This window comes from Saccoglossus kowalevskii, chromosome 2 (assembly GCF_978046115.1).
Source record: "Saccoglossus kowalevskii chromosome 2, keSacKowa6.1, whole genome shotgun sequence".
In the NCBI taxonomy this organism is placed as follows: Eukaryota; Metazoa; Hemichordata; class Enteropneusta; family Harrimaniidae; genus Saccoglossus; species Saccoglossus kowalevskii.
The window spans coordinates 45700021-45724783 of record NC_140642.1 but is presented as its reverse complement, the minus strand read 5'-3'; the positions used below and the strand labels follow the sequence as shown (position 1 = coordinate 45724783).

General features: G+C 38.5%; 2 protein-coding genes and 1 long non-coding RNA gene across 3 annotated transcripts in view; 1 reads left to right on the top strand and 2 right to left on the bottom strand.

Moving 5' to 3' along the window:
- Positions 1 to 24763, bottom strand: part of LOC144349284 (menin-like) — a 59155-nt gene that overhangs the window by 17047 nt on the left and 17345 nt on the right. The window contains exons 2-4 of the mRNA XM_085507632.1: positions 15361 to 15555; positions 15059 to 15201; positions 1757 to 1797 (exon numbers count right to left, since the gene is read on the bottom strand). Of these exons, the coding sequence (XP_085363758.1) occupies positions 1757 to 1797; positions 15059 to 15201; positions 15361 to 15555 (379 nt within the window). The remainder of the gene's footprint in view (positions 1 to 1756; positions 1798 to 15058; positions 15202 to 15360; positions 15556 to 24763) is intronic.
- Positions 10282 to 11572, bottom strand: LOC146749031 (uncharacterized). The gene is made up of 2 exons (XR_014931496.1): positions 11316 to 11572; positions 10282 to 10442 (listed from the first exon to the last, which is right to left on the bottom strand). It is a non-coding gene; the product is annotated as an uncharacterized LOC146749031 (long non-coding RNA).
- On the top strand, positions 17083 to 22361 carry LOC144352901 (uncharacterized). Its single transcript, XM_078009730.2, is given in 4 exon segments — positions 17083 to 17163; positions 17479 to 20623; positions 20843 to 21345; positions 21528 to 22361. Coding segments are annotated over 4 exon segments (4563 nt in total).

Genomic DNA, 24763 nt, shown 5'->3' with positions numbered 1-24763 from the left:
GTAGACACAACCACAAAGTACCAAGACAGTATACCTGGAGTATCTACTGATCCATAGAGGAAGTAGACACAACCACAAAGTACCAAGACAGTATACCTGGAGTATCTACTGATCCATAGAGGAAGTAGACACAACCACAAAGTACCAGGACAGTATACCTGGAGTATCTACTGATCCATAGAGGAAGTAGACACAACCACAAAGTACCAATACAGTATACCTGGAGTATCTACTGATCCATAGAGGAAGTAGACACAACCACAAAGTACCAAGACAGTATACCTGGAGTATCTACTGATCCATAGAGGAAGTAGACACAACCACAAAGTACCAAGACAGTATACCTGGAGTATCTACTGATCCATAGAGGAAGTAGACACAACCACAAAGTACCAAGACAGTATACCTGGAGTATCTACTTATCCATAGAGGAAGTAGACAACCACAAAGTACCAATACAGTATACCTGGAGTATGTACTTGTCCATAGAGGAAGTAGACACAACCACAAAGTACCAAGACAGTATACCTGGAGTATCTACTGATCCATAGAGGAAGTAGACACAACCACAAAGTACCAAGACAGTATACCTGGTGTATCTACTTATCCATAGAGGAAGTAGACACAACCACAAAGTACCAAGACAGTATACCTGGAGTAACTACTTATCCATAGAGGAAGTAGACACAACCACAAAGTACCAATACAGTATACCTGAAGTATCTACTTATCCATAGAGGAAGTAGACACAACCACAAAGTACTAAGACAGTATACCTGGAGTATCTACTGATCCATAGAGGAAGTAGACACAACCACAAAGTACCAATACAGTATACCTGAAGTATCTACTGATCCATAGAGGAAGTAGACACAACCACAAAGTACCAAGACAGTATACCTGGTCTATCTACTTATCCATAGAGAAAGTAGACACAACCACAAAGTACCAATACAATATACCTGGAGTAAAGTACGCCGATATTCAGCTAGCTATTTAGACAATCTATATTATAAACCATGCGATATTTAGACAATTAAAACTATAAACTACGGCGCAATTTAGAAGCTGAAAAGAATGTGGGATCTCACATACATGTAGCTGCATGTTCAAACTCTAGATGATACTTAGATTGTCTAAATATCGTGATATATAGCAGCAATATCATCTCACATATTTTTAACAAAACCCCTGCCTATAACTGGTAGGTGTCTGTGCTAGCTCTAGATGATACTTAGATTGTCTAAATATCGTGATATATAGCAGTTATATCATCTCGAAATATTTTCAACAAAACCCCTGCCTATAACATGTAGCTGTCTGTTCTAGCTCTAGATGATATTTAGATTGTCTAAATATCGTGATATATAGCAGTTATATCATCTCGAAATATTTTCAACAAAACCCCTGCCTATAACTGGTAGCTGCCTGTTCTAGCTCTAGATGATACTTAGATTGTCTAAATATCGTGATATATAGCAGCAATATCATCTCGAAATATTTTTAACAAAACCCCTGCCTATAACATGTAGCTGTCTGTTCTAGCTCTAGATGATACTTAGATTGTCTAAATATCGTGATATATAGCAGCAATATCATCTCGAAATATTTTTAACAAAACCCCTGCCTATAACATGTAGCTGTCTGTTCTAGCTTTAGATGGAGTATTCATTAATGCATAGAAGACACAAGCTAGATACATTAGTATTTCAAAAAAATTGTGTTGCATACAATTAAGGTATGACATAATACTTACTTTTCCAAGAATCCCAGATCATAAAGAAGCCACAGAAGTTCCTGCATGAATAGAGATTTGCATCAAATTACTCATCTCTACAAATTGATGTAAACAGTCACATGGTATGTATACAATCACATGGTATGTATACATTCACACGGTATGTATACATTCACATGGTATGTATACAGTCACACGGTATGTATAGTCACACAGTATGTATACAGTCACACAGTGTGTATACATTCACATGGTATGTACAAAGTCACATGGAATGTGTACAAAGTCACATGGTATGTATACATTCACATGGTATGTATACAGTCACATGGTATGTATACATTCACATGGTATGTATACAGTCACATGGTATGTATACATTCACATGGTATGTACACAGTCACATGGTATGTATACAGTCGCATGGTATGTATACAGTTGCATGGTACGTATACAGTAACATGGTATGTATACAGTAACATGGTATGTATACAGTAACATGGTACATATACAGTCGCATGGTATGTATACAGTTGCATGGTACGTATACAGTCACATGGTATGTATACAGTCGCATGGTATGTATACAGCCACATGGTATGTATACAGTCACATGGTATTACATAGTCACATGGTATGTACATAGTCACATGGTACGTATACAGTCAGAAGGTATGTATAATCACATGGTACGTATACAGTCACATGGTATGTATACAGTCACATGGTATGTATACAGTCACACGGTCTGTACATAGTCACATGGTATGTACATAGTCACACGGTATGTAGATAGTCACACGGTATGTATACAGTCACATGGTAAGTATAGTCACATGGCATGTAGTCACATGGTATGTACAGAAACATGGTATGTATACAGTCACATGGTATGTATACAGTCACATGGTACATATAGTCACATGGTACGTACATATTCACATGGTATGTACATAGTCACACGGTATTATACAGTCACATGGTATGTATACAGTCACATGGTATTACATAGTCAGATGGTATGTACAGTCACATGGTATGTACATAGTCACACGGTATGTATACAGTCACATGGTATTACACAGTCACATGGTATTACAGTCACATGGTATGTATAGTCACATGGTATGTATACAGTCACGTGGTATGTATACAGTCACATGGTATATGTACATAGTCACATGGTATGTATACAGTCGCATGGTATGTATACAGTCACATGGTATGTAAAGTCACATGGTATATATACAGTCGCATGGTATGTATACATTCACATGGTATGTATACATTCACATGGTATGTATACAGTCGCATGGTATGTATACAGTCACACGATATGTATAGTCATGGTATGTATACAGTCACATCGTAAGTACAGTACTCATTTCGCCGAACCTCCCGCCCGCTTCCGGATTTCGATCGCTTTTTTTTCGCTCGCTTTGTTCAATTCGACCGCGCAATTTCCGCTTTTTTTTTCAACCGCGCAAATCCGGAAGTATCCGCTCGCGCAATCGCTCGCTCGCTCGCTCGCCTGACAGCGGAACCGTCCGCATTTACAGTTCATTACCTACTGTTTCATGTACAAGTGTATCATTTTTGTTTTTTATGATGTTAAAATAAGAATCAATACAATCAGAAATTTATAGAACGACCGTTGAAAAAATACGGTGGATCACACGGCCATATAAAATTGGTAATAATACATACGCGTAGTAATAATGTCCACCATAAACAAGATCGAACCAAACATGTGAAATCAAATACGACACTGAAACAGACACAGACACAACTAATATGAAATAAAACCATTCTATTTTTGGTGGAGAGCGAAAAATGTCTACTGTAGAGTACGGTATTCGTTGAGTAACCGTGTGTAGGGTGATGGTTGTCATGAACACATGGTTTGGGTTTAACACGGGTCAAGTTGTAGTTATGTTAAAATCCGTGGCACCTATAACAATTGAAGAATATCTGCAGGAATAGTAAGACTGTGAAAATAAATGACTGATCGATTGTTATAGAATGACCGTAGTGTACAATTTGTCAAACAAATACAATACTTGCAAATGTAATGTCGGCCAGCGCCCATCTTACTTGTCCGAAGTTGTCGAAGCCGACATCAATGGAGATCGCGTTATTTAACTAGGCGGCTGGCAAGCGGACTAACACGTTACATGAACTTGTTGAATTACAATTATGGTTTTTATTTTTGCGCCCAATGTTTCGTTATAAAATAAAGGATTCAAATTTTGCAGAGTATTCCGTTTTTTGCGAACTCTGGGCGAAATACTTTCATCAGCTGTACGTAGTTCACTTACAGCCAAAACAAAGTTAGCTTGGACATTAAGTTGTGAGACGCGACAAAACAAACGCTGCCAGTGATAGATAGATAAAAGAACAAAATAAACGCAATCAAAGGCGCCGACCACACGCTTTGGAAATAAATAGAACGCGTTGCTAAGAGGAATCGCACCTGCATCTTGACGACGTCTCCGGTCATGAGCAGGGTTTGCCGCGTCTTAGAGAAATTGAAAGTTAAAAAGGAATCAGTGTCGGGGAACCATTCACAATGTTTGCATGAAAAGTCCGACGCGAAAGCGTTTTTTTTTCCTGTTACAAACACTATGGTATCTGAATCCCGATTAATTCATAAATATGAATCGGTAAGGGTCAATTTCCTGCAATCCTTCAAGATTAAATTTGCCTCCGAAAATCTTTCTAACGATGACCTGGAAGATTGCCATGATTGAGTGCCACCATTTCTGTTATAAGATTTATTCAGTATAATAATACAAATGTTCACCCCAACAGAGGTGGACATACAGTTTTAGCGACCCGAAGAGCTCATTGTCAACCGAGGCGAAGCACTACGATAAAGAATTTCTGTTCCCAATAAATAATAATAAAAAAAAAAACTTCTCTCGTTTCTTTCGTTTTGGGGGAAAAAAACCTGGAAAAAAACCTGATTTTGACAAAATATTTTAGAAATTGATATTAAGAATAATTCATAACGAAATCCATATGTACCCATATTTTTTTTTCATAATTACTGATTACACACGAATATTACAGAAAAAAATAATTTGCTATATTATCTATATTTGTGCCTTTTATTTGTCTTGAATCGTGACTGAAAGGAGCTGGATGAAATTACAAACTATGTAGTGTATTCGACAACTCATGTATGAACAACAATTTTAATAAATATGATTTTACTTGGTAAAATTACTGTATTTTTCTACATAAAAACAAAAGAATTTCATAATGTCTTTGTTATCATGATAGCGTTGTTGGTAATAGTTGAAAATGATACAGCCACGTGAACCTGCTTGTATGAGATCGAAGGAGTCTCTGTTTACAACAGCCGTATACATCTAACTGCGTCATCGCTAAGTTTCCTTGTGGACCACGAGCTCTGTTCCTTGTTTGCACGTTATCATGTTCACACAATCGCAGACATAATTTGTAAGGGTGCCCTTTGAAATGGCACATTTTCTCGATGTTTTAGCGAGTACTCCGCGGGTATATGGCTTGTTCTCACATTAGGATAATTTTCCTCGAGTTCACTTATCGCTTTCACACATGCACTTCTCGTTCTTTGCTGCTAACTTTTTTGCACTCTAATATGGTGTTGTTTTTGTCTTTCTAAACATCAAGTTTATTTTTGACATTCAACGAGATCGCTTGAATTTTGAATTTGATGACGGTTCGAATTTATCCACTTTTACAGTGATCAACATTGCGTTCGAGTAGAGTTACTAGTAATTACAAGCCTGATTTACATTTTTCTTGCGGTGTTTTTTGTCAATGTATTAAATATAAGTGCTTTGGGAAATAACATAATTATATTGCGCGAGTGAAAGAGTTTGGTGAGACTGTCACAACACGTTATTTATTTCCAACGCGCGTGGTCGGCGCCTCTGATTGCGTTTATTTTGTATTTTTGTTTTCAAAATGTATCACTGGCTGCGTTTGTTTTGTTTTCCTCAACAAATTAACTGTTCCGAGATCTCTTTCATTTTTCGTCCGGCTGCTGCCAATCCAATAATTCGTCGCCGCATGTACTCAGACAAGCGATTAATCGTCACAGTTATTATATTAGTAGTTTAAGTCCAATTGATTTGTAGAAATTCAGCTATGCGATAATTATATGTGCAGTTTTGTTTTGCGCACCCAGACACGAGCAAAAGTTAACCAATAGATTTTCTGAACTACAGCATTCGTATTACTTATGCAAATTGAGTAAGGGTGTCAAATTATTTTGAGCGCCGTTCGGAATAAATTTAGTCAAAATCACACACAGAAACACACACACAACACACAAATACTAGTACTCAATACATATCGCGATTGACCAGTTATATATAGTTGAACTACACACAAGGACGTAAATATGTAAATACAGGTCACAGTTCGACTTGCGTAGCAAACGTTACAATACAATGTGTCAAGTGATTTGAAGGCGTCTTTGTTCCAACACAGAGAAGCAAAAGGCGTTGTGTTTTGAATCTTCATTAAAACCTAAATTTATTACAAATAAAAACTTAAGTTTATACATACAATGTACGATCATTGTTACTCCAGCGGTCGGTTGGCAAGCGGACGATGTTTCTGAAGCCAGCCATAGCAGGAGCGAGCGAGCGAACAAAAGCGAGCGAACAAAAGCGAATGCGAGCGAGCGAAAAAAAAGCGGTCGGTTTCCGGTCGGAAAGCAGCGAGCGATCGGAAATTAAGGGATAAGCAGTCGGAAAAAAAAGCGATAAAAGCGGGAGGTTGAGCGGAATGAGTACTGTACAGTCACACGGTATGTACAGTCACATGATATGTAAAGTCACATGGTATGTACATAGTCACATGGTATGTATACAGTCGCATGTATGTACATAGTCACATGGTATGTATACAGTCGCATGTATGTATACAGTCACATGGTATGTATACAGTCACATGGTATGTATACAGTCACACGGTATGTATACAGTCACACGGTATGTATACATTCACATGGTATGTATACAGTCACATGGTATGTATACAGTCACATGGTATGTACATAGTCACACGGTATGTATACTGTCACACGATATGTATACAGTCACATGGTATGTATAGTCACATGGTATGTAGTCACATGGTATGTATACAGTCACATGGTATGTAAACAGTCACATGATACGTATACAGTCACATGGTATGTACATAGTCACACGGTATGTATATAGTCGCATGGTATGTAAACAGTCAGATGGTATGTACATCGTCACACGGTATGTATACAGTCACATGGTATTACATAGTCAGATGGTATGTATACAGTCACATGGTATGTATAGTCACATGGTATGTATAGTCACATGGTATGTATACAGTCACACAGTATGTATACAGTCACATGGTATGTATACAGTTACATGGTATGTAAACAGTCACATGGTATGTATACAGTCACATGGCATATGTACATAGTCACATGGTATGTACAGTCACAAGGTATGTATACAGTCGCATGGTATACACATAGTCCTATGGTATGTATACAGTCACATTATATGTACACAGTCATATGGTATGTATTCACTCAACTGGTTACGTGCACAGTTGCATTGTATGTCAATACATTAATTAAATTAAAATATTATATTTTGTTGGTTTATACCTGTTGTAGTGATGCCAACTCTGTACTATCAGTGGTTGCATTTATAGATGGGTTTATGTATGTACATAGTCACATAAATAAATAAACGCTGCTCGGACTGATAAGTATGATATATTGAAGATAATATTTGGTAATCGTAGTCCTAAATAACTATTAAAAATAGCTAGACGTTTCGAGCATTCGATAAAGAGCCATTGCTCGAAACGTCTAGCTATTTTTAATAGTTATTTAGGACTACGATTACCAAATATTATCTTCAATATATCATACATAGTCACATGGTATGTACATAGTCACACGGTATGTATACAGTCACATGGTATTACAGTCACATGGTATTACAGTCACATGGTATGTATACAGTCACATGGTATATGTACATAGTCACATGGTATGTATACAGTCGCATGGTATGTATACAGTCGCATGGTATGTATACAGTCGCATGGTATGTATACAGTCGCATGGTATGTATAGTCACATGGTATGTACAGTCACATGATATGTAAAGTCACATGGTATGTACATAGTCACATGTATGTATACAGTCACATGGTATGTATACAGTCACATGGTATGTATACAGTCACACGGTATGTATACAGGCACATGGTATGTATACAGTCACATGATATATGTACATAGTCACATGGTATGTATACAGTCGCATGGTATGTATACAGTCACATGGTATGTAAAGTCACATGGTATGTATACAGTCGCATGGTATGTATACAGTCACATGGTATGTATATTCATGGTATGTATACAGTCACACGGTACACGGTACACGGTACAAGGTTTTACCCAGAATTCAACACGTTCTGTACCAACGCATATTGCTATGCGCAGAACTGAAATTCTGGCATCGTTCTGCGCAAAAACCGTTTTTAGCGCTTGAGTTGTTTCCGGGTTAGCCTTCCATGTGCTTATCGTGCGATTTATTGTACCAATATCACATTTTCTGCACGTATTCCTACACAATCATGCTAAGAGTATCCAAAAGAGTCAAGCAGGCAAGTTTAGCCGCAAAATTACATGGGAAATTGGCTTCAACTGCTCACTCGATCGCCGACGTTGTCCGTCGGCACATAAGGTCGTTCGCTTTCTGATCTTTCTTCCGAGACTTTGACTCGAATATTCGGGTTTTGTTGCTTTTTTAATGACAGTGATGACTATATATCACAGTTCGAGAAAGTTAAAACGATGTGCTCACTTCGAATGGTTTGTAGGCGATTTTATGCTATCGCGTCGAATGATTTGTTCGTTATGGGAATGACGGCAAGCTCTATTGCCAGCCGTGCTTTTCACAGATTTAAGCTGATGAAGGCGAGATCGCTCGTTGCTAATGAAATAGGGCAACTTTCCGATTTGATCATTCAAAAAGGGCCATCTCAAGTAAGACAAGTGGTGAGAAATTTGCTGGAAAATTTAAAGGGTCACGAATGGGTTGATTCAAAGAAATATTTGGAAGTCTCTCTTGCAGTTCTATTTAGCACGAAAAGATCAGCAATTTCTAAGAAAGCCACTGGGAGTCGAGCCTACATCAGTAAAATCTTAAATCAGTACCAGGCAGTAGGTGAAAAGTTGTCTGGATTTGATGAGAGTGCCCTTTGGCAATTACGATTAAATAAAGATAAAACATTTGCCAAATCAGTATTATCTGTATCATTTTTCAAGGAAGCCATTACATCAGATATTCTGCCTCCTTCTGTTAAATTGGCTTTATTAGCAGCACCATCTTCCCAGAAATTAGATCAGACTACAAATGACACTAAATTATGGAATGATTCTGAAGCAGAACACATATTTATCCATCTAGGGGGCGGTCTATCTGAATCTGACAATGATGGTTTAGAGAAATCTCTGAGAACACAAGAAAATGTTTCAAGAATTCTCAAATTAACCACTTTGTGAAATAATTTGAAATGGTGTCAGAAACTGCCTCTCAAGATAAAAAGGGCTGGTTTGTTCATGATATTGAAGGCCTGGTTTGGAGAAGTGTCCTCAACATATTGACTGAAAAGAAATTGGATTATGGCCTTGATGATGAAAATGAGAGACAGAAGTTAGAAATAGTTGTAGGTGAGGGTGGCCACACTTTCCAAGATTTCAAGGGAGTGTCCCAAAATTTCAAAGTATTTGCCATCAGTGGTGCTATACGTCTGATAAAATATAATGGTAATGAAGTATGGAGAAATCCAAATCCAGTCTTCTGATGCAAGCCGCATTCCATTTGCCATTATAAATGCCCCAGAGAGTGATGCACTGATAGAAGTTGATATTCTTCCTGTTCTGGCATGCACTGAAAAATTTGCCCAACATGGTATAAAGGGGATGAAATACTGTAGAAAACTGGAACGAGATGAAAAGTATAAAAGTTTGGTCTTGCAGAGGAAGAGTACCAGTTTTTTCTGCAATTTATGTTTGGCTACAGTTCATAAATGTCACAATCTAAATCATGAATGGGATATGTCTATCACTCTTGCGGATATGAATTCATGGGCAGAAGAAAAAAGTAATGGTCAGAGTAATCATCCTCTTATAAAGTATGACCCCATAAATGAATACACTATGGATCACCTTCATGCTAAATTGAGAAATGTGGGTAAACTAATTGACAAGCTCTTCAACGAGGCTCAAAAGATCGACCAACAACTGGAATTTATACAAAAGTTTGCAAAGTTATCTGAAGATCAAAAACATGATGTGAAGCAACATGAAACAAAACTGGTCGACCAATTTGATACCAAGGTTGAAATTAATGAAGCAAATCATTCAGCAAAGTTACTTCAAGTTACTAAAAAGGATGATCTTAACAAACTTGATAAGAAACTTGAAGCAGCTTCACTAGCATTTGAAATTAAATACACTGAACACATTGAAGTGAATTTGTTGGATTCTGCTGAATCACATTTTGAAATTTTATTTGGCACACACAAGGAATACAAAACACTATGTGCATCACATCTCCATGTTGTATATAAAATCAAGCCAGGTATCACTCGTCACATGCAAACTGTCCATGGTAAGTTCAGCACAAAAGATCTGAAACAAAACACAAGATGCATTACTAATCTCAATATTTAATATCAAAAATCTGTCATAATAATAAATTATCATTTACACTTGGTAAAACTATTCCAAAGTCAGCCTAAATTGTCAAATTTGTAATGACACTATTTTCTATGAAGTCTTTGACTGTAAAAAATGGGGCATGTGGAGGGGGGGCCTGGCACATTTTCTTTGAAAATCATTTGTTATTAAACTAATCTCAATATTTAATATAAAAAATCTGTCATAATAATAAATTATTATTTACACTTGGTAAAACTATTCTAAAGTCAGCCTAAATTGTCAAATTTGTAATGACACTATTTTCTAGGTATTAATTCTTCAACTTCAAACACATCAATGTGTGTCACGTTTACTGGAGAAATGGGGCAAGTGGAGGGGGCGTGGCACATTTTTTTTGAAAATCATTTGTTATTAACTATATTTAGTATATTCTCACTTTAATATTACATAATTTATTATGAATAATATGTCAGAAAATAATATTGAGAGAAACGAATGAAATGCATTGGTATCAAAAACAGATACATGGAAAATGTTCATTTTATCCCTATACCCATAGTATCTCAATAGTGTATATATTATCTCAATAGTGAATATATGGTATGCAAATTAATGACAAAATACATTATGATACTTTATTCACTACTCCTATGAGGGACATAATGTGTATATGGTCAATCTACATATCGTTGTAAAGCTCTCGAAATCCCCAACAAAATTACGTTTTTCATTTTCACGACCAGCATTATTGCAACAAAAAAGGCACCAACAATTGAAGAAATCGAACGTTATTTTCTAAAAATTGCTTTTTTTGTGTGTAAAACGTAAAAAAAAAGGACTTACCGAACGTAACTTTGTGAGCCGCCATGTTGACAATCCATAGGAGGCACTCTCGCGGTAATTCTAACATAACAGTGAGAGGAGTAGGCCAAAAACCACCAAAAATGCAGTAATTTCGCATAATCAATTATAGTCTATAACTATTTATTGAAATGGTTAAAACGATCCGGGTAAAAAACTTTAAATACATCAAAAAAACGAGAATTCCAGTATCAAGTTAGGAATGAGGCTGGTGGGTCAATTGAGGTCATAGAATGGTAATAGCGTGTATGCTAGTTTTTCTTTCAATTTGAAATTGCGCCCTCGTGCGGAGATAAAGTGTATATTGGATGGTACAAAACGCATTGAACATTTGCCGTGCGGTATGTACAGTCACACGGTATGTATACAGTCACATGGTATGTATTGTCACATGATATGTAAAGTCACATGGTATGTACATAGTCACATGGTATGTACATAGTCACATGGTATGTATACAGTCGCATGGTATGTACATAGTCACACGGTATGTATAGTCACATGATATGTATACAGTCACATGGTATGTATAGTCACATGGTATGTAGTCACATGGTATGTATACAGTCTCATGGTATGTAAACAGTCACATGATACGTATACAGTCACATGGTATGTTACATAGTCACACGGTATGTATACAGTCGCATGGTATGTAAACAGATGGTACAGTACAGTTCTCGCGGAAGCTTTGGCTTTTGTGGCATCATTGTCGCCTACGCATGGCTTCATTGTCGCCTCAGCATCGCATCATTGTGGCATCAGCTTCGCGTCATTGAAAATTGAAGCTGTGTTCGCCTCGCTATTTTGTGGCATCATCGTGGCCTCAGCTTCGCAGTCTCATGGCATCAACATGGCATCAGCTTCAACTTATTGTGACATGAGTATGACCTCATTATTTGCACGCAGAAGGGCAGTAGACAAAAACATGTACAGAAGTTCGATATGTAATCGATTTGAAATTCAAGGCGAATAAAATAATATGATCAAGAGTAAAATGACATTTTAAAAAGATATCTTGTTTAATTATTTTAGTGTTGCGAGTATTGGGCACCAAAAACTTTGCGAAGTACATTACAATCAGCAAGGTGACGAGTTTCATATTGACTGGAAGGAAAATCGTGATAAATTCAAATCACACGATGCAATCGTCGTTCTGATACAACACAATTTGCTGTATACGAAGTGAAACTGTTCTTGTTATAAAATTTACCTTTTTTCGCTCATTTTATTTTCTGCTAGAAGAGCAGATTCAGATTCCTCATTTCGGTGGTATTTTTCTGTGTTTCGTTTAGTTTTAGTCGAGTCCGACCCCATGCCCGGACTACTAAAACATGCAACACACACGTACGCCGCCGGGTGCGTCGGCAGTCATCTTGATACAAAGTTCCAAAACAAGTGCGTACATTTCCAACATATGATTGGATGGTTGTGGTGGCGTCGGTCTGGTAAAATTTGACAACCAATTCTCAAAATTAAGTCACGATCAGTGATCTGAGCTCGATCTATACGTACTTTAAAAGTATTCTCACAAACATATTTTCGAATGAAAACGAGCCATGCCCTGTAAAAAATCGAATAGCACTTGACATGCAGAAATAATTTATTGGGCTTCAGAAAAAAAACGTGTCCATTTAGTGTGGCCGTAAATATTTGGTCACCAGCCGATGAACAATTTGAAAATCATGATTCACATGGAAGTCCTTCGATACTGAAAATCATCGACCCCAGTCTGGTTTACCTTATTTCCCAACTTGCAAAACTGATTTGTATCTCAGCCCTGTTTTTTCTTTTCTTTTTTTTGAACTGAGGTAAAATCCCATCCGTTTGTCAAAATATACCGATGTTTTCCAGTGAATATTGCGAAGCCTGTCACAGCACAAAAAAAACCTTTGTGAATCGACGATGGAGATTGGATGGTACGACGACCCTTCAATTTGCGTTAAATATGTTTTGTTACAACATCATTGATTGGCTGAGAGTCACCTGATCGGAGCATGACCTGGGTCACAGAACCATATTAGTCCGTATTATCAACAGGACTTTGCGAGAAAACCACACCCACATTTTCAACCATTTTAGCGCGGAAGTTGCCAACAAATGTCGAAAACTCGTGAATTTTATAAATTCGAATAAAATAAAGCTAGCGATTCGTAAGACTGGTTAATAATATATCCCCGATGCTCTTCGATTTTTTTATTTCAAGGTGAGAAATGGATACTAGTAGTTGAAGTTCCATCGATTTCAAGGCGACTATTTAACCGCGAAAACTCTATGCTCTGTTGTAGTTTCGCGAGGTAAAACAAAAATACAATAAATAGTACTTGTTTAATTATTTGGTTTTACAGCCCGCAAATTACGGGACATGATCCCCATGAATTGCGATAAATAAATGCTGATTGTGTTGAATGACGGACGTCGGGACCGTTTGGAGAAACAAATTGCGGTCGGTAGACATTTCAAACAAATGAAATTATTAACGAAAGACGAGATTTTTCTAGGTATTTACGATCATTCGGTCATACCAAATATATACAAAATTGACAAATACACAAATATTTTCTTTCACTCAGTCCACGTCCATGCGTGGGAATTCTATTTAGCTTCATGGTCCTTCGGCTTGTCTTCTGCTTGGGGGAAACAACAATAATTATACAAATCGTAAACTCAACACAATCAGGAAAAGAAACCCAGACAACCATGCTGTACTTCTGTTGAAAACATTTTGTAGCAGTGAGTCACGTCGGAATATTGTCTAAAATAAAATATTCAATCCCAGCCAAATCTAGGTCAAAGGGTCAGATTGGGTGCATATAATTATAGATAGTTAAAACAAAAAGTATTTGAACTTTTGACGGTTGTTCAACATCTATGCACGGTTACTAAACTAGTAACTAAACTAGTAACCGTGATCTATGAAAACCAGAAAATTTTTAGTAGTCCGAATTGTTGCACGGTCGAAAATAAAACGGAAATTGACCGGTCAAAAGCGGAAGCGGTCAAGAGGTTTGGGGGAAATGAGTACAGTACTTCTTTGTTTGATGAAGCGATGCTGATGCCACATTGTCGCCATAATGAGGCCACAATGAAGCGAAGCGATAATCGCCTAACTTTTTAATGTCGCGACATTGAAGCGATGCTGAAGCCATAACAATGCCATAATGATGCGATGCTGAAGCGAAGGTGAAGCTGAAGTGAAGCCAAAGCTTCCGCGAGAACTGTACTGTATGTACATCGTCACACGGTATGTATACAGTCAATGGTATTACATAGTCAGATGGTATGTATACAGTCACATGGTATGTATAGTCACATGGTATGTATAGTCACATGGTATGTATACAGTCACACGGTATGTATACAGTCACACGATATGTATACAGTCAGATGGTATGTATACAGTCACATGGTATGTATATAGTTACATGGTATGTAAACAGTCACATGGTATGTATACAGTCACATGGCATATGTACATAGTCACATGGTATATATACAGTCACATGGTATGTATACAGTCACATGGTATGTATAGTCACATGGTATGTACAGTCACACGGTATGTATACAGTCACATGGTATACACATAGTCCTATGGTATGTATACAGTCACATTATATGTACACAGTCATATGGTATGTATTCACTCAACTGGTTACATGCACAGTTGCATTGTATGTCAATACATTAATTAAATTAAAATATTATATTTTGTTGGTTTATACCTGTTGTAGTGATGCCAACTCTGTACTATCAGTGGTTGCATTTATAGATGGGTTTATTCCTGATACAATGGCAGCCACCTCCATTTCACGATTACATACAACTGCATGTCCATTTAAATACAACCACGCTTTTTCAGCCACACCTACAAAATTAAAATGAAGAACAAGACATCAAAAACAATTTGCTCTTGCTGAAATAGTTAACATAAAAAACAAATTTAGTTGGTACCTCAACAAAATCTCAGTGAGTAATAATAGTGGTGGGAAGCAATAGTGTAGTTATTGTAATTAATAATGATTACCCATTGTAATTGGTTGACCACGTTTATCTTCATTGCCCTTTCCATGCCACGTGACTTCAGCAGTTTCATTTTGATTTTCACCAAATACAACCCAAGCATGGTCTTCCGAAAGAGATAAATGTACATCATGGAATGCCAACACTTGACATGCTGCAACCACAGCAAAGGCAACTCCAAAACAGTCTAATTTATTACCTAAAGTCAAAGATCAAAGTATTTAAATTATAACAACAATTCTGATAAATATCAAAATAATCTCTGATTTGATCAGGTTTATAAATTAAAGAGAGATAAACAATTCTACTCAATGTGATTTAACTACTATCTGTAATGATGACATAATTTGTCATCGTTAACTTACACAATTATAATTATACTAGGATTATTTTTTGGTCTCTAATCAGGGGAATAAGTGGATTATAGAATAATAGGCTAGGGAACCCCAAAATAAAGACAGCTTTCTCATATTAATAGAATAATAGGTTAGGTAGCCCGAACTGAAGACAGCTTTCTCATATTAATAGAATAATAGGCTAGGGAGCCCTGAACTAAAGACAGCTTTCTCATATTAATAAAATAATAGGCTAGGGAGCCCGGAACTAAAGACAGCTTTCTCATATTAATAGAATTGTAGCGGCCTAAATCCAGAGTCATTACCCTTTTGTATTTTATTATTAATGTTTTCTGTATACCTTTATTGTCACTTCATTTAAGACAACTTTCACTTATATTGTAATAGCATGATATCTGATTTAGTTGGGCATTTGACAATCTAGCGCCATCTATTGACGAGTTCTGACTATGCCATTATTGGAGTTGAGAAACTGGAAATAACAAACAGATAGAAAGTTCTGGAGTCGGCATGGTTGCCGTGACATGCCAGTGTTTTGAAGCCAGAAACTTAGATATATCACCGTTATTTACTTCATCGTAGTGGTCGATGTGCTGGGTTGATCTATAAATTTCGGTAAGAACGACTTTATGACTTAACTAAGTTTAGTTCCCCCTTTGAGCTTGTTTGTTATGTGATCGGGTGATGCTATCCATTGAAGTCGTCAGAAATACTTTATTTAGTGGTGATGCAATCGTTCACACTGCACCTTCTACGACATTGCTCACCTCATGTTATTAAGCAAGGCGTGTTTCTGCCTGCTTTCAAAGTTTGTGACGAAATATTGTTAATGTTTTTCGCTTTGTTTGAGCCTGTAATTTATGCGAACATTTGTTGTGTACTTAGACATTACTAAGCTGGCATGGCACTTGTGTAATCTTGTGTGCCGTATTTGTTTACAAACGCATTTATTGTACTTTGTCTATTCGATTTACAGTCAATCGTTCTATCTGAATTCATCACTTTGTGATTGATGTATTTTACTGTGGCTCGAGTGAGATGTTATGGTACAACATATACTACTTGGTTGTAATACGATAAATAAAGGTCAAGGCATTTATATACTGAATATACGTCTCCCAAGTTTTATGAAGAACGCATTGGCGAGGATGAAATCCAGCTGTCGGCAGTGTTTATAAACATTTCTATGAGTCATTGATAATACGGGACTCAACATAGATTTCAAGAAACTTGTTTATAGCCACTACACACATTGACGAAATTTGGTACAGCGACATCCTTCACGGTCATAGTTTACTGTTATCACTGGTATTATTAACATTACATCTGAATTTGATCAGTGTTTTCCAGATAGAAGCAAGTATCTTAAGATGGATGAACAACTTGACAAACTAAATGCATCCACTGATGAAATGATGAATGGCATGGAAGCCCTGTTAAGCCAAAGGAGGGTAAGAAACCCAACTGACAAAGGAAGAGAATATTTCCGAGAAGTTAAATACAAGAACCGCACTGCATTGTGCAAACAGCTTAATGAAAGGTCAGATCTTTTGATATCCCTAATAACAAATAGGGAGACTGATTTGAGATCACTGAGAGAAGTATTCAAACATTTTTTTTTTTTTTTTTTTTTTTTAACAACTAACTTTCTTTTTGTAGTAGTAGTTATCACAACTAATCTTTATTGCTATTAACTGATAGAAACATGGTATTTCTAAGGATGCAATAAAGTTATTATTATTATTATTAACATTGGATTATACAAGGACTTTTTGGACAGTCACGATCAATACAAACAATATCTTTCATCTGATGAACAATGTTTAGACTATGTTGAGTGGTATGCTCCACATAACAAGTTCTATCAAGATGTCAAGGCTAAAACAACAAAGTGGATACGCGATGAAGAGCGTGAGGCAAGAAAGCTGCTCGCCGCTAATGTAAAATCAGGGGACAGTGTTTCCCAGATTAGTAGAGCTACCTCATCTCGTTCCAGAAAGTCACATGCAAGTTCTATTCAATCCCATCTTAGTTCATTAGTAATGGCAAGAGCCATGGAAGATCAAAAGAGTGCCGAGCTCTTAGCCAGAGCCACCAACCTTAAACGGAAACAGGCGATTGAACAAGAGATGCTGCAGTTGAAGAACAGAGAAGAACAGTTGCAACTTGAAACCGAAATGGCAGTGAGCAAAGCAAGACGGCAAGTTCTACTTGAGATGGAGGCTGCTGAACAGAGAGAAGCACCCAGCATTCACAGCAACACTAATTCTCAGATGCATGCTTATTCAACAAGTAATGACAATTTATATAGGTATAGTAAACAGAATTTTATTGGGGGTCCTTGTGTAGGTTTAGATTTAGGTAGGGATTCAGCTGTAAAGCCTAGTCATGTTGAATCAGAATTGCGTTCAGGCATGGGGGTCGATCTTGTGTGTGATGGTGGTGGCATGGGTGATGCCTGCGTGCGTGATGCACGTAGTGTGCGCTCTCGCGGTGGACCCCTTGGTGATGCTCATCATGGTTCCTCTGTGGTGAGTGGTGGGTCATCTGAGGAGGGCTTGCTGGCAGTGGTCAGGGAGTTAAAAAAGCCTCAGTCTGATGTAAAGAAGTTTGGTGGAAATTGCATGGAATATAAAAGATTCATCCGTCAATTCAATGCCCGAATATTGTCAGTTACAGACGATATGGAGGAAAAGATGAATTATTTGGAGCAATAAACAGTAGGCGAGGCTAACAAAATAGTGATTGGTTACAGCTACCTGGATGCTGATATAGGCTATCCTGCTGCCATGAAGGAACTTGAGGAGAGGTACGGTAATGTAGAGATGATCGCCAACGCATATCTAAGGAAAGCCAAAGGATGGCCAGTCATCAAAGCGGATAATGCAAAATCACTGGATGAATTCGCCATATTCCTATGCGAGTGCGAGCATGCCACACAGAGCATTGATGCCTTAAAAACAATGGAGTTCCACAATCACCTGAAAGCCCTGGTACAGAAGCTGCCATATTATATGCATGACAAGTGGAGAAGTAAAGTCCATGATGCTAAACAGAAAGGGAAGTCTGTCACATTTAAGCTTTTAGTGGAATTTGTGAAAGCAGAGTCTAAAAAGGTGAATGACCCCATGTTTGGAAAACAAGCTATGCATATCGAAAATACAACTGGTGCTGGCAACAAATCACATGCCTACTCCAATAAAGCAAAGGGAAGTTATGCTACTAATGTTGCTTCTGTCAAAACAGAGGACAAAGGAGCTCCCAATCAGCCAGATCAATGTAGTTCAGTAAGAGACCAACCTCAAAGTGAAACCAAGGCTCAAAGCCAACCAGCAAGGCTATCGTTTGAAAGACCCTGTGCTTTCTGCAAAGATGTTCAGCATGCCATGGAGAAATGTGAGAAATTATGTAAGGAACCTCGAGAAGTCAGGTTGAATTTAAGGTCAAAGGGCATCTGTTTCGGCTGTCTAAGACCAGGGCATTTCAGTAAAAATTGCAGAAATAGAGCAGTTTGTACCCAGTGTCAAGCTCATCACCCAACCGTCCTTCATGATCCCAACTACAAAAAGAATAATAGGCAAACACAAGAGATATCCTCACATAAGACAGAGAATTACAAGGCGATGACTGCATGTGTGAATGTTGATAAAGAATCCGGTGACCCTATGGGGGCTGGTAATTATGAAAGTACAATGGCCATTATCCCTGTACTTGTCAAAGCCAATGGTGGTACTATAGCTTTAGAAACATATGCCTTTCTGGACCCAGGGAGCAGCGTATCTTTTTGTACCGAAAGTCTGATGAGGAAACTGGGTGCAGGAGGCAATAGAGCCAAAATCACTATAGATACGATGGGTATACCCCACACAATGAACACTTTCATCATTAAGGGTTTGGAGGTCAGCGACCTGAACTGCACTAATACAGTTAAGATTCCATTAGCGTACACTAAAGACAGAATGCCAGTTTCCCTTGATCATATGGCTACAAAGGATGATATCTCAAGATGGCCACATCTGTGCAATATAGATCTACCAAAGATAAACGCAGATGTTGGACTGCTTATAGGAAATGGTGTACCAGATGCTTACACACCAGTAGAGATACTTACAGGCCCACGTGGCAGTCCACATGCGGCAAGAACTATGTTGGGATGGATTATATGGAACGTAGTTCGTGAGAGCTGCGGGGAAATGCTTGATGGTGTACGGAACTGTCTTACAGTGAACCGGGCAATCGTTGTTGCACTGGAAGCCAAGGAGGAGCTTAAACAGTTAGACCAGTTGGTTAGAAGTGCCATAAACATGGACTTTCCTGAACGTAACCTTGACGATAGGAAAGAATGTTCTCAAAAAGACAAAGCATTTGTAGAGAAGGTGAATAGTTCTATGAAATTTGTGGATGGTCATTATGAAATAGGTTTACCTTTTCGCAGAGCTGATGTACAGCTGCCAGACAATAAAGCATATGCTAGACAAAGACTCAAGGGCATCGAAAAGAGATTGAGGATAGATGCTAAATTCCATTCCCATTATAAGGCGTTTATGGAAGATATTATCCAAAAGAAATATGCTGTTCGTGTCCCATCTGAAATGCTTGATCGGAATGACGGAAAAGTATGGTTCATACCCCATCACGGTGTCTATCACCCCAATAAACCAGACAAGATTCGTGTGGTTTTCGACTGTTCGGCAAAATGGCTTGGTCTGTCTTTGAACGACTTGTTGCTTCAAGGGCCTGACCTGACAAATAGTCTCTTGGGCGTACTTATGAGATTCAGACAAGAACCTGTGGCTGTGATGGCCGATATAGAGGCGATGTTTCACCAAGTGAAAGTTCCAGAAGACGATATGGACTGTCTTAGATTCTATTGGTGGCCGGATGGTGATTTAAGTCGTAACCCGGAGGTGTGTAGGATGGCAGTTCATTTGTTTGGTGCCATATCATCACCTAGCTGCTCAAACACAGCTTTATGCCAAACTGCTATAGATAATAATGAAATGTTCAAATCTGATGTTGTCCACACAGTTCTCAAGAATTTCTATGTAGACGACTGTCTCAAATCATATGAGACTGAAGCAGATGCGATATCCATGGTCCAGGATCTGATTGAGATATGTCGTTGAGGAGGTTTCAACTTGACCAAATGGGTTAGTAATAGTCATGCTGTTTTGGAATCGGTACCTAATGAAGCCAGGGCAAAGAATGTGAAACAGTTGGACCTGAGTCGTGACCATCTTCCAACACAGCGAGCTCTTGGCGTACATTGGAAGGTTGAACCAGATGCTCTTGGATTCCAGATTAATATTCAAGACAAACCCCCAACTAGAAGAGGCATCTTGTCAGTGGTCAGTTCTGTTTTCGATCCAATTGGGTTGGCAGCTCCCTTTATTCTGCCCGGCAAGATCCTTTTGCAAGAGTTGTGCCACCAGGGCATCGGCTGGGATGATGAAATCAACAAGAAGGACCTACAGAAATGGCATGGATGGGAAGTAGACCTTCCACAGTTGAAGAAGATATCTGTACCAAGGTGTTTTAAGCCAGTCGACTTTGGAAAGGTGGTTTCGTGTCAAGTACACAATTTCTCAGACGCCAGTGAGAGAGGCTATGGTATGGTGTCATATCTCCGCTTGGTAAATCAACAAGGGTTAATTCATTGTGTCTTTCTAGTAGGGAAGAGCAGAGTTGCACCACTAAAGAAGATAAGCATTCCCAGGATGGAGTTGACTGCTGCTACACTCTCGGTACACATGGATAAATTAATTAAGCAAGAGATAGAGTACACTATTGATGAAACCTTTTTCTGGACTGACAGCATGGCAGTCATCCGATATTGTGCAAACAAGACCACTCGGTTTCATACATTTGTTGCGAATCGCCTGAAGGTACGGATGTATCTCAGTGGAGATATGTAAATACAAAGGACAACCCCGCGGATTATGCATCGAGAGGTTTGAGGGTGGATGATACCATACACAGAGAGCGATGGCTCAATGGCCCAGGGTTCCTATGGAATCCTCAATCACAATGGCCGAGATGTGATGTGTCTATGGTCATTACATGCGATGATCCAGAGGTGAAAAGGGAAGTTAACACAGTGATAGTCAGCAGAACAGATAGTGGAGTGGACAGAATCTTGTCTTATTTTTCAAGCTGGATGAAGCTTAAGGTAGAGGTGGCTTGGATCCTAACAGCCAAGAATAATCTCCAGCATTGGGTGAAGAAGCGCAAAGAGTTGAGACAAGATGTGAGTAAGACGGTGATGGATTGCAATGAAATAGAGGAGATTGTTGAGGAAAGAAAGAAAGCTTTGAAAGCAGCTGTGTTGACTCATTCCAAGAAGGTTCTTAAACATATGTGTCTCACTGTAGATGCCTTACACAAAGCAGAATGTACCATATTGGGTTATGTTCAGGGTAAATGTTTTTCTGAGGAGATCAAGGATTTGACGTCGGGTCAACATGCAGTTAAGCATGCAAGTCGCTTGTACAGACTGGATCCACTGTTTCAAGATGGTCTCATCCGAGTCGGTGGGCGCTTAGGTCGTGCAAGATTATCAGATGATACAAAACATCCAGTGGTCATGCCAAGGATTCTCCGGTATCAAACATTATTTTGCAAGATATCCATAGATCGTTGGGGCATTTAGGTAGAAGGTCCATGCTGAACAAACTCAGACAAAAATACTGGATCTTGTGTGCTAACACAGCAGTGAGAAAGCTTGTATCCAGGTGTGTGACCTGTCGACGATACCGAGCTGAGACTGGTCAACAAAAGATGGCAGACTTACCTGTTGAACGAATAACGCCAGACAATCCACCTTTCACACACACAGGTGTTGACTATTTCGGACCATTGGAAATTAAACGTAGCCGCTCCATACTAAAGAGGTATGGCGTAATATTTACTTGTATGACAAGTAGAGCAGTTCATCTAGAAGTTGCACATTCCTTAGATACTGACTCCTGCATCAATGCATTCAGGAGATTTAAAGCCAGGCGAGGCAATGTTAGAACGATGAGATCGGATAATGGAACCAATCTCGTGGGTGCGAAACATGAGCTGCAAAATCAAATTGATGAATGGAATCACACAAAGATTGGGAAAGTTCTCCACCAAGACCACATAGAGTGGAAGTTCAATCCACCTGCAGGATCCCATTTTGGTGGTATTTGGGAGAGAGAAATACGAACTGTTAGGAAGATTCTGTTTTCTCTCTTTAAAGAACAGACAGTTCGTCTAGATGATGAAGCACTAGCCACCCTTCTGTGCGAAGTTGAATCAATCCTTAATGGGCGTCCCATCTCTTTGGTGTCAGAGGATCCAAATGATTTAAGGGCTATAACGCCAAATCATCTTCTGTTGCTCCAGTCAAATAGTACATTACCGCCTGGAGTCTTTGAGGAACACGACAACTATTCACGTCGCAGATGGCGCCAAGTGCAATATCTCGCCAACATATTCTGGAAGCGGTGGCTCAGAGTATTTGCCCTTGCTCCAGGAGAGGCAGAAATGGCTGAAGCCCCAAAGAAATCTTGCGGTTGGGGATGTTGTTTTGATTGTTGACACTTCAGTACCCAGGAATGCGTGGCCATTGGGCAGGATCATTGAAGTCATGCGTGACAGGAAGGGTTTGGTTCGAATGGGCAGAGTACAGACTAAAACCAATGTGTTGCTACAACCAGTTGACAAATTGTGTACCCTGCTGGAAGTAGATACAGACTGTGGCTCGATTGATTCCGTGCCATTTCCAAGCAATGCCTGAGTTGGGTTTTTCTCTACTCATTACTTAGTTTTCATGATTTTCACTTCGGCGACCATAGCGTGTGCGTGTCTGCGTGGTTCGCGTGCGTGGGGTGCATACATGCCATTAACTGTTACGGGCATTCGCGCCTTATGACTGGACTCAGTACTGAGCTGTATAAGGATTAGATTTGGCCTTTTTTAGGTAGATTGATATGTAATTGTTCAGACACAGTCTTTACAATTAGGGGGCTGTTATGTAGCGGCCTAAATCCAGAGTCATTACCCTTTTGTATTTTATTATTAATGTTTTCTGTATACCTTTATTGTCACTTCATTTAAGACAACTTTCACTTATATTGTAATAGCATGATATCTGATTTAGTTGGGCATTTGACAATCTAGCGCCATCTATTGACAAGTTCTGACTATGCCATTATTGGAGTTGAGAAACTGGAAATAACAAACAGATAGAAAGTTCTGGAGTCAGCATGGTTGTCGTGACATGCCAGTGTTTTGAAGCCAGAAACTTAGATATATCACCGTTATTTACTTCATCGTAGTGGTCGATGTGCTGGGTTGATCTATAAATTTCGGTAAGAACGACTTTATGACTTAACTAAATTTAGTTCCCCCTTTGAGCTTGTTTGTTATGTGATCGGGTGATGCTATCCATTGAAGTCGTCAGAAATACTTTATTTAGTGGTGATGCAATCGTTCACACTGCACCTTCTACGACATTGTTCACCTCATGTTATTTAGCAAGGCGTGTTTCTGCCTGCTTTCAAAGTTTGTGATGAAATATTGTTAATGTTTTTCGCTTTGTTTGAGCCTGTAATTTATGCGAACATTTGTTGTGTACTTAGACATTACTAAGCTGGCGTGGCACTTGTGTAATCTTGTGTGCCGTATTTGTTTACAAACGCATTTATTGTACTTTGTCTATTCGATTTACAGTCAATCATTCTATCTGAATTCATCACTTTGTGATTGATGTATTTTACTGTGGCTCGAGTGAGATGTTATGGTACAACATATACTACTTGGTTGTAATACGATAAATAAAGGTCAAGGCATTTATATACTGAATATACGTCTCCCAAGTTTTATGAAGAACGCATTGGCGAGGATGAAATCCAGCTGTCGGCAGTGTTTATAAACATTTCTATGAGTCATTGATAATACGGGACTCAACATAGATTTCGAGAAACTTGTTTATAGCCACTACAAGAATAATAGGCTAGGGAGCTCGGAACTAAAGACAGCTTTCTCATAATAATAGAATAATAGGCTAGGGAGCTCGGAACT